At 36.7% G+C, this 14,221-nt stretch overlaps 1 protein-coding gene and 1 long non-coding RNA gene across 5 annotated transcripts in view; one reads left to right on the top strand and one right to left on the bottom strand.

Moving 5' to 3' along the window:
* LOC139149802 (1-phosphatidylinositol 4,5-bisphosphate phosphodiesterase beta-1-like) overlaps window positions 1–14,221 on the bottom strand; it is a 159,033-nt gene that overhangs the window by 21,074 nt on the left and 123,738 nt on the right. For both annotated transcript variants that reach the window (XM_070721783.1, XM_070721784.1), the window contains 8 exons: window positions 12,016–12,180; window positions 11,134–11,233; window positions 10,406–10,611; window positions 8,809–9,085; window positions 8,171–8,296; window positions 5,839–5,882; window positions 5,004–5,200; window positions 1,637–1,706 (listed from right to left, as the gene is read on the bottom strand). In XM_070721783.1, coding sequence (XP_070577884.1) covers window positions 1,637–1,706; window positions 5,004–5,200; window positions 5,839–5,882; window positions 8,171–8,296; window positions 8,809–9,085; window positions 10,406–10,611; window positions 11,134–11,233; window positions 12,016–12,180 — 1,185 coding nt within the window. The remainder of the gene's footprint in view (window positions 1–1,636; window positions 1,707–5,003; window positions 5,201–5,838; window positions 5,883–8,170; window positions 8,297–8,808; window positions 9,086–10,405; window positions 10,612–11,133; window positions 11,234–12,015; window positions 12,181–14,221) is intronic.
* LOC139149805 (uncharacterized) overlaps window positions 1–14,221 on the top strand; it is a 151,623-nt gene that overhangs the window by 31,606 nt on the left and 105,796 nt on the right. For all 3 annotated transcript variants that reach the window (XR_011556152.1, XR_011556150.1, XR_011556151.1), the window contains exons 4-5: window positions 6,924–7,106; window positions 11,431–11,567. This is a non-coding gene — a long non-coding RNA (uncharacterized lncRNA). The remainder of the gene's footprint in view (window positions 1–6,923; window positions 7,107–11,430; window positions 11,568–14,221) is intronic.

Genomic DNA, 14,221 nt, shown 5'->3' with positions numbered 1-14,221 from the left:
TGCATTTTTTAAAAATATTGAATTCTGAAGGCCGAGAAATCACAGATAACTGCAAACATGATTGAATGGGTGGAAATACCTATGGTTTTGGCTCAATACCGCTTTTCACTGATTAGGCTGATGGCGAAGTGATACTTTCTGGCAGGGACAGGGTTAAAGTTCAAGTTGTGAAACCCCTTTGGAATAAACCCAAAACCTGGCAAAATTCAAACATTTACCACTGACATTAATGCTAACTTTTAGGCACTGGATAAATTTTCCTCAATAGGAAGAAAAAAATTGCCATTTGTTCTATTGACTTAGTATGGCATGACTGAAACTAATGCAGTTGAAGTGGGTGACATATGATACAAAATCACTGTAAAGAAGTAGCGTTTTTTTTCAGTTTAAGAGCATGTAAAAATATTGTAAAGCTATTATTATGGTAAAATAAATGGTTACTGTGGCAATTGCATCCACCATTGCATCCAGCTCCTCCACATACCAAACGAACTAAAACCTGCAATTACCAAGGATCACTATTGATAAAAGATAGAGATTTTCCATGTATTTGGTCCAAAGACGTTACCCAAGTAGAAATAATGTTATTATGTAGAAGATGAGGATCAAATGCAACATTTGAACTTTTAACTTTCCCCACATCTCACCTAATCGTCCACTCACAATTGGATGACTGCTAACGTCTCCAATTATGGTATATTACTGAGATAAGGATGCTTTGATACTTTGATTTTTTTTCAGATGGATACAGTGCACAACTGCCATGCTATGCGTAATATTCAATCAACCTAGCAGTTCAATCATAGGGACAAAGCCACAGTTTTTTTTTTACCTTTTGTGATATCAAGAATACACTGAATAAGTCACTCAGTGTACAAATCATGTAAAGGCCACATCACCAAAAAAAAATAAAAATAAATAATTAATAATAATAAATAAAAAAAATAAATAATTTATAAAAATAAATAAAAATAGCCCTTTGCTGAATGCAAAGAGACCGTTTTGTTTATGATCTCTGGATGAAATGAACTACTCCCATTCCAACTTAGTTTCCTTCGACAACTGTTATCTATAAGGAAGAAACTGCGGATCAAGAATTCATTATTAAAAGCTTGCATGAGGTCCAAACTTCATTTTCTGTAACACTGTTTAATGCAGCCCAGCATGGTGACAGTTGTGCCAATATTGAACTTGATCTTTTGATACAGCGCCAAAAATTTCACTGAATATTCAATCTTGTCTGGCTGCAACCAGAGAAGAGGTTGTCAACTGTTGACCAGTAATTTATATCATGTTTCAAATAGTCAGACAAACATCTTTTCATATCAAACAAAATTCATGGAAAAGAGTGACTTTGTTCCTTAAATTTATCTGCTACCAGTTTCTTCATATGTCATTAACCACACCTGGCCCACTATCAATAGTTCATGTTTATTTAAAAAAAAAATCAAAACTGCATTTATTTCAGCAAGCTGTGTTAAATTTAAATTTGTAGTATTTTAGAGGTGTCTTGAGCAGAAAACAAATCTTTAATAAACAAATCCAAGTTGGCCAAAACCAGGTTGGATTGACCTCAAACTGCAAAGCTCTGATGTCTTTTATTGAAAACTATCATTTCCTTCTCTCTGACACTCACCTCTTGTTCATGTTCCCTGAGCAGTCCATTCATCTGTTGATCGTTTTCCGTTTTCAACATTGTAGGATCACTGAAATGAACGGAAAACATTGGGTAAATGATTTAAGTAAATTTGTAAAATAACATCTTTCATAGATTTGAGAATTTTCTTTAACGTAGCTTGTGGGTAACGCGAATATTCGTACTGCGCATCGTATCTGCGCACGAGTACGAACGTTTTTTCCGTGAGCGTTCTTTCCGGAAGTGGTCTTTTTGTCACGATATAGCATACAATTACTTTGCGATGCGACTTTCAAATCTGGTTTGTCAAAACAGTTCACACCAAGATAGCAAACTCTGTGTAACAGGCCCGTTTTAAGTGTGACAAATGTGGGATTATTTGCAGTATTTAAGTGAACTAAACTTTATTTAATACCTATTAAAAAAGTTTCGAATATATCAAACTAAACAGGGATATGTCGCTAGAGGGCGCTTCACTGTAGCATTTTTTGTATTAAAAATGCCCATATCTTAAAAAATTGTACGGTGACCCCCATTTTTTTCGTTTGATTCGAAATCTATATATTGTTGGGCTTAATTTACGAGAGTTTAAAGAAAACGTAGATTTCAGATCATGACATTTGTAATGAAAATATCAAAATTAGGCCAAACTTTGCTCTTTTTATAAAAGCACTATTCATGGAAACGTTGCTATATTTTCTGATATTTTCAAAAGTAAACCACAAAACTAATATATTACAATACGGGGACTTGTGTTGTATAAAATCTGTCAAATTGTTTTTACTTTATTTCAGTTTTATTATTCAATAACACTAGTTAATCGAATAATACAACATTTTAACAAATTCCAGCTAAATGTTTTCGCGGGACAATATAGAGGGCGCCATATCTCCAAAATTTGCATGGGGACCATATTTTTTTATTTTACTATTTAACATATCTACCCCAGCTTGACATCTGTATAAAGTTTCAGAAAAATCCTGATTTTATTTTTTCTTACCAGCAAGCCACCTTAAGAACTGCAATTATAATTTTTGTGTATTATTGCACCCACACTCTGTCTGTTGTTTTTACCAGAACACCATTTGCAAAAGTGCTATCCATATACATGTATTAACTTCATAGCCTATTAAAGTGGCACTCACACTTGGTAACATTTTGAAAACACATTTTTTTAATGCCAACGGTCGCTATTTGACGTGGCTACTGCACACGGATCGCGAGATATTGATAAAAACATGTCCTCAAAAAAGTAAAAGTTCAGCTTCTGAACATCGAACGTTCGGCACTGGGGCCATTGTCAACTAAGCTATGGAGTACTAGTCTACGCTGACGCTGCTGTACACCACATTACCACTCGCGTCGGTGATCGGTCATGCCCCGTGGGACAAAGCCGAGTCTTACTGACTCGGCAAAAAAACCCGAAAAACAAAGTTTGCTGATTCCACCAGAATTCCCATAGGTGACCAGCACGGTTACGTTTGGTTGATACATAAAGGCCGTCGCGTGGTATGCAGACGCATACCATGTGGCGACCGCTATGTATGGAACCACGCGCAACTGTCAGATGACAAAATGTAGTCATCAGAGACGGCTAATATTTTACACGTAAAAACTGATATCTATGTGGTATTGGTTAAAAATCTAATACAACTGATTGAAAATAATGAAACGACAAAAACTAAGGAGAAGTTTAAAAAAATACCGCAATTATTCGGTGTCGCTCAAATTTGATCAGAATTGGTATATTATATACCAGTATGGGTACCAAAGATCAACAATACATATTGTTTCTATCTGTTCAGAGCAGGAAAATTCTACGCTGATGTTATGACAATGATTTCTGCACAGTACAACCAGAAAAACAACAAGAAATATTTAAACCAGCAAAAAAGAATGACAAAAGTAAATAAGGTCTGAAACTTTAGGTACTGGAGTTCAACTTTAGCAACATGCATAGCAAAAACAGTTAGTCCCTCTTAGTTGGACCATAGACAGTCTTCCCCCCTCTACTGTCTATGGTTTGATCTGGTCTGTTAATATGTAACAGTTCATAAACAATGACAGGAAATGACTCAAGCCTGTTTCAGACACTGGCCATCACTCTTGCACATTTGCAGGATTTCGCTTTTTCTTACCTCATATGCACATTTTTGACACTGACAAGTTCATTTGAACAAATTCACATCTCAACCCCTGCATCTACCTGTACACCAAATACTGAGATGGTAGCTTTGGCGGTATGGGAGCCTTTGTGTGTGACGGACATAAGCTCTTTTTGGTATTTATATACAAAACCAAATATGAGCTAAAAAAATACCTTAGGTAAAGGCATAATGATGTATATGAAGTCTTTGCAGTAGGAGGTAAATTAATTGTGTCATTCGAATGTTTTTTGACTGCCTAGAATATCGTCCATCAGCGCAACAACAAACCTTCGGGGGATTTCGGGTCATAATCAGAAACTTCAGGATGTGAAAAATATGCTCGGTAAATGACATGTTTGTATTGATATCTCGCGATCCGTGCGCAGTCGCCACGTTAAATATCGACCGTTGGCATTAAAAAAATGTGTTTTAAAAATGTTACCAAGTGGGAGTGCCTCTTTAATGTAAACACAGTGGAATTTTAATACAACGTTTTCAAGATTTGGGTTAAAACAAAACCACAGTCATTGGAAACTTTACCAATGAATGACTGTGACAATGGTATATTTTCCAGGGAATGTTCCAAAGGCTGTGTACATAGAGAAGTTTCAGTCAGATTTTATGAATATGGTCATCACGCAGTCATTGTAATTTTGAACAACTTCAAAATTCTGAGCATGTGCAGAAAAAGTCATGGTTTTCAATGATGATAATGAATTATAGCTGGCCTCAGATATTTAGATTCGGTAGTAACTTATTCAAAGTGATATACCCAGGAATTTAGTGACCAAAATGATCCTACTGTGCTCTCTTTGAAGTTAAAATGACACTGACTATCAGCTAGAACTGTACCTGTCATCTGTTTTACATGGAATGTGTGCCACCTGTTGATGCTCGTACTCAAGCCCATAGAGGGCAGCCATGCTTTTTGTGAGAGCAATGGGGGAATTGTCATTTACAACATTCACACAATTATGGCTATATTTTGGATTATGTGAGCTTGAATGTTCCAAATATTTATTTGGGTAGGAAAATGTCGAACACACCTTAAAAATGGAACATTTACAATTCATGTCATCATTGCGATCAGCGATGTAAACAAGTAATATGCATAAAAAGAGTTGTTTGGCTTGTAATTTTGTTGATAGAGTTAACAGTCACAATTCATTGAAATATATTGAGTGAAAGAGATTTTATTCTGTCATTTTGGTGTCACATACCCTTTTTTCCTTCTATTGACATTTTTGACAGATTTAGTGTGTCTCCTCTTAAGCTTGTTGTGTGATTTGAGATGTCGTGTTAGTAATTTTTCCATCCTCAACGTGAGTGACTTCTTCAGTTTACTTTGTGCCTTCTCATGTTTCTTGATAATTTTCTCCAGCTCCTTTTGTTGCTTAGCGACAATCTTCTGATATTTCTACCAAAGAGACAGAATTTATATTTGTTGTCAGTCTTTTTGTAGATTTTGTACTTAAATTTGAAAATACTAACTACTTATACTTGAGGAAAGGGATGCAAAGATTTTGACATTTTATCAGGCTGATGCTGTTTCAGTTTTGGTATGATGAGGTACTACAGCCCTGATAAGAAGATAAACTAGCACTAGCCACATTGTGAAGCTTGCATATTTAAATAAGTGAGCGATGGTAAATGTAAACAGGCAGTAAAAGGAGGTTACAAATGGTTAGAAAACTGGAAAAGAATGAGACAAGGGGATGACAAATGTCAAGAAGACTTTGAATGGATGTTTGAAAAGATGCACCATCTGTTAAACTTGAAGTAATTTAGTAGCTCATACTACAATATTGCATGACATTTGTTTAAAGAAATCTTCAACTACAATATTCCTGGGGATTTGTCTAGCGCCACCAGTGTTGGATTTTGCATTATTCCTCCATTCGTCAGCAGCCCACATAAACCGTTCCCTCCTGTGCAGTTAATTTCCATGTAAGTATTACAAAAGGTCACATTTTACATGCCCAATTCCCTTTATGTAATGTGACTGATTAGATAAGTGCTAAATTTCGTATAACGGAGAACATACTGTGAAGTTACCTTGTTGTCTTTGATATCATCCACTTCAGCAGCTTCAATTTCAGCTGAGGAAGAAAGTTTTGAATAATTTAAGTCACCACCATAATTACTGGATATGGGGAATTGTGTCAGCTATTGCAAGTGTTGCAAGAATTTCTCCTGCAACACAGAGTATTCTCCTTTAATGCATAAAATATTTCTTAATATCCAAGTTATTGTGACAAAAATCAGTGAAAAATTTTCCTAGAGAAGAAATATCATGATGATGATAGCCTAGAGGTGACACTGTATCTGAAGCTCACTGATCGTGTATGACTGACTGTGGTATGTAATGACGCTGCCAGGGGAACATTTACAACCTGACAGACCACTTGCTCTAGATGTTGCTACCAATAGATGGGTGTATCTCTGGGTCACATTTCAAAGGATAGGTACTTGACAATGAATGTTCAATGTCAATTGTTGCAAAATAAGGGTTTCCCAGCAGTGTTTTCTGCAGGTTTCTCTCAAAGGGAAATGTGCCTCCTTTGTTGGAAAATTTAGGGGGTTTTGGTTCTGATTGGGTGTAATCATAATGAATGATGCAAATTTAAGTTACGAAAATTAAGGTTTTTCAAGGTATTAGCAAATCAAGGTTATATAGTGTAAGTAAATTAATCTCGTTCTTATCCTTGTAGGAAATGTTTAACATATTAAAAGCTTACAAAAATCATAAATTCAAACCCAGTTTTGGATTCTGGAGGCAAACTCTACTTAATAGTCTTTCAACTTATAGCTGTACACCTTTCTGCAAATTGGAAACTCGATTTTGTATTTTACTGTGGCTTGGCCGATAGTGTGCTTGTTCAATATGTAACGTACATCATGGTCAGCAATCATAGCCGAATTCCACTGTCATTACTCTGTCTATATCAATCTCTCAAGATCTCATTGTAAAGGGGACATGACAAGCATTTGTTTTCATTTTAAGAGAGTTTTGTTGAAATTGGGAGACGTCCTGCAATAATTGTAAAATTTGGAGAAAACACTGCCTTAGCTCACAGCAGTAACCTTGTCAGGCAGCAGAGAATTGCTTTACTTATCAATTTTACTTGTGCTATCCACAGCCTGTGTTGACAACTGAGGCCACAAACGAAGTATCCCACAATACGCGGCTTTAAATAGCGAGCACATACAGTAGGAAGAAATGACTTGCTATGATGTAATGATGAGCACCAACATGGAGGAAAGGAGATCAAGCCAACAACAGTTGCCAACAGTACTAATTTTAAGAATGTCTCCCTCTTCAGGTGAGTTTGATAAGAACAAATGATCTTTAACAGTTTGCTGGTGTTTGTTGAGGCAGCTTGTGTCATGGGCATTCTGTTGTTCTTTATTGATAGTCTAAAGCGTAAAATAATTGAAATTGACAAACATTTTGATTTAAAATAATAATAACCACACAAGAAGTGGGAGATCGTTATCACAGGAGGGGACAGATGCTGTAATATTCCGTTTGTTCCTTTTTATTACCTAGTAAATTATTCTTTCACCCACACAAACACTACACAACATCTGGAAATGTTAGTATGACTGCCATGCACAGGAGTGTAGGCTGGAACTTGACCTGACATGCACACTATCATTGCTACGCATGCAAGTGCCATGTTTTCCAGCCTAAGAAACGTTGGATAAAGGTGTGCTCATATGAACATAGAACCTGACAATTAGTGTTACCAAAAGGGGGACAGATACCATTATCAATTCAAACATCCACAAAAGGTAGACAATTTATAAATGTGACTTGAAACTAACACACGACATGGTGTAGAATATTGAATACAAAAAAAGAAAGAAAATGTGAAAACGTACCAAGCGTGTTCACATTCAGTACAACCAAAACAAAGTACAAACATAATGCACAGTTGAAAATTTCTTTTGGATTCTTTTGAAAGATTTTTATTACATGGTGAAACAATGGAAAACTTAAAAATATTATGTCCAATCTTCTGTGCATGATTACATCACAGAATGCCATTTGCACTAAGCAGATTTTGCAACATGTGAACATCCAAAGTCACTAATGCAAAATGGCAATTTGTAACACGTAGTCAGGATTAGTGACACATTTTTTCTGATATTTCAAATATCCACTACATTTCAACCATTATCTGTGCCATTTCAAATATGTTGCTTTTGCAACAGAATTCAACACACATCATCAATAAATACACTCCCCCACAAAACCTTTGTGTATGTTTTGCATCTGTTTTCATTCCCTTCACACCTGGTTGGCAGCTCTTCACATGCAATTTTTATGGCTTTCATGATAATAATGGCATTAACAGGTGGGATTAAGAGGGAAAAAACTCACTAGCCTGTCCCAGCATAGGTGCACTTTTTGTTCGTTGCAAGTCTTCTTCCGCTATTGAGTTCTTGGCCATTAAGAGTCTTGTATTTGCAATAGATGAAGACCTTAGCACTCCACCACTGCTAGATTCTGCTACGGCAAAATATGGCACAGTTCATAATTATAATGGTATACATTGAATATTCTCCCCAAAGCCATAAAAGTATAGGGAAAACAAAGGAAACTCTTTAACATAACATAACAATTACTTTAATTGTCATGAATATTTTGAGGGAGACCAATAAATGAAGGTATCATGTAAAATTGTTTTCTTGACATCACACTGTCGTTTATGTAGCTAGGGATAATATGTTAATGGTGTCTATCCATTACAAAATATATTCAGCAATTTTCTTCTGAGAAAATGTAACATATCCTTCAGCAGTAGCTTGATAGTTGTAGGAGTAACAGAGCACAGAAAGGTGACTAGACTTGGTCTGCTCTTTACTGTCTTGCTTGCTTGTATTGTTTCCTTTTTATGGAAATACTGTATGGTCACAAAAGTATTGCAACCTGTGGTGTCTAGCAGTGCACTAGAACTTCAAGGGGGTGCAATATAACCATACAATCAGGGGGTGGGGGGGTGTGATTTTTCAACTCACCGGATGAATATGAAAATACTGACATATTGCTCTCTTTGCGGATCATGGCAGTTTTGGCAAGTCCTGTTGACTGACGGGCTGCAAGGTGAGGTACATTACGTTGTCCAGAGTTGTCACCATTTGATTTGATGTAGCCCTGGTTACCAGTGCTTTCATTTGATCTAGACACCTCAAGAGGCGATTTACCACCTGGCATGCCTTCTGCTCCATTGGATTCAACTCCGTTGCTTGGTGTTGGGATTTTCATCCGACCAAACTGGTCAAGCTGATCAGTGTCCTTGGAACAGAATGGCAAGAGAAAATTTCCCAAAATGGTGTTTATGATTTGTAAAATTTCATTATCAATTTTGTATTTTTGCCATTTTCTGCCAAAAAAATGTTTTCCTCAGAAACTACTTGTCTGATAGCTTTGATACTTGGTATACATACACCTAGGAGTTATCTTAATGTGATATGTTCAAATGATGTTGAAATCTTCAATTGTGTATATTTGCGGCTATTTTAGCCAATTTTGGTCAGGCTGTTCTGAAATGAGCAAGCAAAGATTTCCATCCTCCTTACCAACACATTTGTCACAAAATAGTTATTCTCTACATAGCACTCTCTCTCACTCACTCTCAGTTCTATTGCTGCTTGGTCACTTGTTTTAAATTTTTTAGACACTATTTCCAATAATTCCATAAATTGTCATTTTGTCATGTTGAGAAGCATTCATGCTGACATCAGGGTTCTGAAAGCCAAAAACTAGGTAGATTTGAATGGGCAGATTTCAATGAACAAATTTACTCATGAAAGGAACAAAATCATGATATCTAAATTGATGTAAAACAGGTGAATTTTGTCAGTTTGTCCTTTTAACTGAGAAGCTGAGAAATCAGCAACCTAACACACCTGATATTTTTAGTTTTTCAAAAATGAATTTTACATCTATTACTTACATTGTAAGTTTGAATTCGAGAGAAAATCTACTGTATTACCCAGTAAGTGCGTTGTTGTAAAAATAGTTACTGTACCTATTAAACAGGGACAGCCAACAAAGCTGTTTATACATAATGCCTTGGTGAGTGGGCAAATTCTTACTGCATCAGCAGGTATCGATCAGCAGATGAGGAAACGACAGGCAGGGAAAAAATGTTTCAGCAGTGGGGAAATTTCATTCATTCACTAAAAAACTTGAAAAAGGCTTGATGGGCAAGTGTATGGAGTATGATAGGATTATTTTCTGAAGTTTGCTGAAGGGTAGAGGAAAGCATGTGGCAAAGTGAAAGTGAGAACCTTTGGAGTGGGCAATGCAGTGGGTGTTTTTTGGCAGGGAGAAGGGAAGCAGGGAGATCTAGCAGGGAAAGGGGAAAACATGGGTGAGAGATGAATATTTTCATATTGTAATGGTAGGGCTATTTATTAAGAGCTATTATTTTCTTTCAAAATTTTAACTGTTCAAAACATGTTAAAATAGCATATTTACATGTAAAAAGACCTGTGGCTACAATTTCTGAAAATCAGCTGGTTGGCAATTAGATTCATGGTTCTTCAATGAAGCATAAAACATATTTATTATTAAAGAAATGTGTTCTCAAAGAAAGAGAAACCGACATACCTCATTGCCTTCAAAATCTTCTGTCAGTCCCTTCAGCTGCCTCTCTCTCTTTTCTACCATATTTTGATATGCAATAGGATTGGCCAATGCAGCTGCAAAGTCAGTCAAGGTGTCAGGCACATAGTCTTTGACACTGATATGTATAAACAGTGTTGGCAAAGTCAGAGGCTGGTTGGATTCATTTCGTAGAGAGATGTGACGATAACCTGTGAAGCACAACAAACCAATACTGATGGATAAATTAAACGGGAGATTTTCTTGCTGTGGGAAACATTTTAGAGGCTATTACATGTGCACAATATTACAAAGATATTTATACATATAGTGAATAGCTATGATGAACAACAAACTGCAACAGATAAAATATTTGATATTCAAGTCGATCCAGACTTCTGTAATGAAAGGAAAAGATAAAATTTTCAAAGCCATCATTGTTTCATCTTGTTGTCATGGCAATCTTTCACCCAGGGGTATTTATCAATTTCTGTAGAAGAGAAATACTTATTTGACAGAATCTGACAAACAAGTATTACCCTTAAATATCAATATATTGGTACAGATTTCTATCAGTGCATATCTATTTTACCAGTACGTGTTAAACTAAGTACATGAATATGTTGAAATCCTATGAGAGAGGATTTGAAGAGGTTGCTATACTAGTTGTGTAGAGGGGATTAGGACTGTTGCTAGAATATTGAGGAACGCTGTTGGCCTTATGTCTTACTCACCAGGTCTTATCCCTTCTAAGGGTAATATTCGATGACCAATTAATTTGCCGTTTTCTTCTACAACTGCTATTCGTAACATGGCAAGATTTGGCAGCACCACCTGAAAGTGCAGAAATGCAGAAGGAAAGTATCAACAAAGATCCATGATTCCTAAAGCCGGCTTTGATTTAATCCCACACAATTCTATATCACCGGTCCACCAGTATAAGAGATCTGTGCACTGCAAAATTTTGGTATCCCTCTGATTTGTTTTGCGACTGAAGTTACTCAATGATATTATTGATTGACTATTTCCAGGCGCCCCTGTCCAGTACATTCTGCTAGTGGAAATTAACTTTTGGGAGGTTTGAAGGGAACCCATTGGATGACTGCCAGACAGTGTCTCCCTTTCTGTACATTTAGTTAAACAGGCTATCAAAAGTGCATCCAAGATGGTAAGTGTTCCCTAATTGCTATAAATCTGAAGAAATATCATCGTAAACATTACAAGAAAATGGTCAATAATCTGCGATTTGAAGCTTCGGTCTAGAATATAAGATGTATAATAATATGGTTATTACAAAAGTACTGCAAAGGATGCACAAGGACATTAGCACAGCTCATCATCATCCGCTCCACTCAGGTGATACGCTGTGCTAATGTCCTTATGCATTCTTCATGGTATTTTTGTAAGAATGTACGTGATATTGTTTAAATCTCATAGATGTCACAGATGCTCTGCTGTCATTTATACTACATCCATCATCTTGAACATGTCCAAATATTTTCCCGTAAACTGAAGATGTAACATCAAGTGTCATTCGAAGTTAAAATTAACACACATTTGATCATCTAGTATATAATCCCAGACATAAAGTGTAGAGTGAAATGTTGACCTTTTACCTTCTTAAAGACAAATGGCTCCTCATCATACATGGGATTTATTCCATTTCCCTGAACTGTCTTGGTGCGGAATCTTTTCCGTACTGTATCCGTTGGTAAGCCATACATGTCAACTTCTACATAGGTGCTTACCCTCTTGTCACTCACAAACTGACCTGAGATCACCTGAACAGAAGATGACGCACATCATTATTTATTTATTTATTTTGGACAAGACTTTTCAAGACAAGACCATAAAATGTGGACTTGCTACCCCTGTGTTATTTCAGTGATGTATATGCCAAAGGTGACAATCTTTCAAACAATTGTTTACAAGCAAACAATAGTTTACGCCCTTCAAACACATGCTGAAAAATCTGCCTGGAAAGCACAGCTGATCTGATATGTGAACCTCCTGCATATGGGAATGGTTGAAAACAGTTTGCATTAAAGAAAAAGAAAAGCCCTTTGGGTATGATTGTCTTTAAAGGGAGATTAAAAAACTCACCAAAGCCTTTCACTTGATTTTACCTCATCACACAAATATTTAGAGGAAAAGTTCGATGTTGGTAAATTAGTTTCACTGAATGTGAATCAATCAACATGAAGCCCTATCATATCAACATAGACAAACATGTCAGGGTTTTAGAGGTAAATGTAGTTAGCAACAAATGCTATATCTGAGATCTCTCAATAGTTTTGTCTTGAGTTTAAAATAGAGTGAAATACATGAGATGATCCAAAACTATTCCACCAGTATCAACAAAGCAAGAAATAAAGTTACAAAACAGTAACAAGAGACATTCCAGTCCAGAAATGAAGTTTGAGATTCGCAGGTACAATGTATGCAATGATTCTTTCTTGTGTTCAGTTAGAATTCAGACTCTTTTCGGACTTTCTCTAAGTCTGTGTGATCAATTGTGTGGTAAGTTAAAAGTAAATAAAATTTGTTGCAAGTAAATATTGCATGAGTGTAGTGAATGAGTTCAGACTGGTGGGATGCATAATCTTTGTAATTATATTGGCAAGTGCTAACTAACACAACCCAAGAGCCAAGGCGAACATTTGAAACACATCAGAAGATATCAAGTAATTGACAATGGCATTGTCCCTGCTTGTAATTGGGACTTTGTCAAAGGAAGTTACTAAATCCAAGTCAATATGATGAACATGAAAAGAGAACTGAGGGTGCCAAAGACCTATCTGTGACTTATGGCCATATTGGACATGATTGTAAATAAGTAGACATTCGTATGAGTAGCATAGGGATATGTCCTTTTACCAAGTTGTCCAGAAATATATATGTCATGTACTAGCTCTTAAAGGGCCTTTGACATGATTTCCAAAGTTTGTATTTTTTCCCTTCAAAAACCTAGCCAGGGGACCTATCTATGGCTTGCATATAGTGTCAGTTCGGAAAGATGTGCGCGAAGGGCGAAATTTGACTCCTTTTTCATGCCTGGTGATCAGGGGGCCTCTTTGCACCCGAGCCAGGCAGCGGTATTTGCATATTGACCAACATGTACAATTGACGTCATTTTGACCATGCTATTGTCACGAAAGTGTACTTAGCGGTCCTTGCATAAATTAGACTACAAACAATGTCAGCTATATAAACAGTGCTCACAGACGCCCAGTAAACACTGGCAAGGAAGCCACACCGGCGGTCCAGCTGCAGGGACTTTATCAAGTTGCTTCCAGCGAGGACAGTGTTGACCAGAATTCAGAAAGTGATTTCGAGGGGAATTAGCTTGAAGGCGCATAGGCAACTCCAGGCATCCGGGACGAGTGGTTCCAAATCCGAGTCAGATTCTGACTCTGAAGAACAAAGCGCGAGTAGCTCGGAACAGATTTGAAAGTACAATGAGGCTACGTTTCATTTCTTTGCATGAAATAAACAGTATCGGTCTCAGTTTTAACTTTTCACGGTTGAATTTATTTTATAAAAAGTGGATCAATCCCGCGCCTGAGTGTTTCGATTCAATGCATTGCATGTTGTAGCTGCAGTACAGTACACTATATGTGACAGTTTTCAGATGACCTCAGTTTTCGGACATTCAATCACATGCTGTTCGTCCGACTTACTTCGCTCCGTAATGATAGTGTTTTACAAGTTGAGTGACCTCATATTAAGTGAAGTGATACTGCCGTCCCGTTTTGGATAGTTTGTGTAGTAGAAGCTATTTCGGGCTATACAAATTTGGCGAAGTTAGGCAGACCACACGAT

The sequence above is a fragment of the Ptychodera flava genome, chromosome 14, assembly GCF_041260155.1.
Source record: "Ptychodera flava strain L36383 chromosome 14, AS_Pfla_20210202, whole genome shotgun sequence".
Lineage (NCBI taxonomy): Eukaryota > Metazoa > Hemichordata > Enteropneusta > Ptychoderidae > Ptychodera > Ptychodera flava.
The sequence above is the reverse complement of the archived record's forward strand: the minus strand, read 5'-3'. Positions and strand labels throughout refer to the sequence as shown.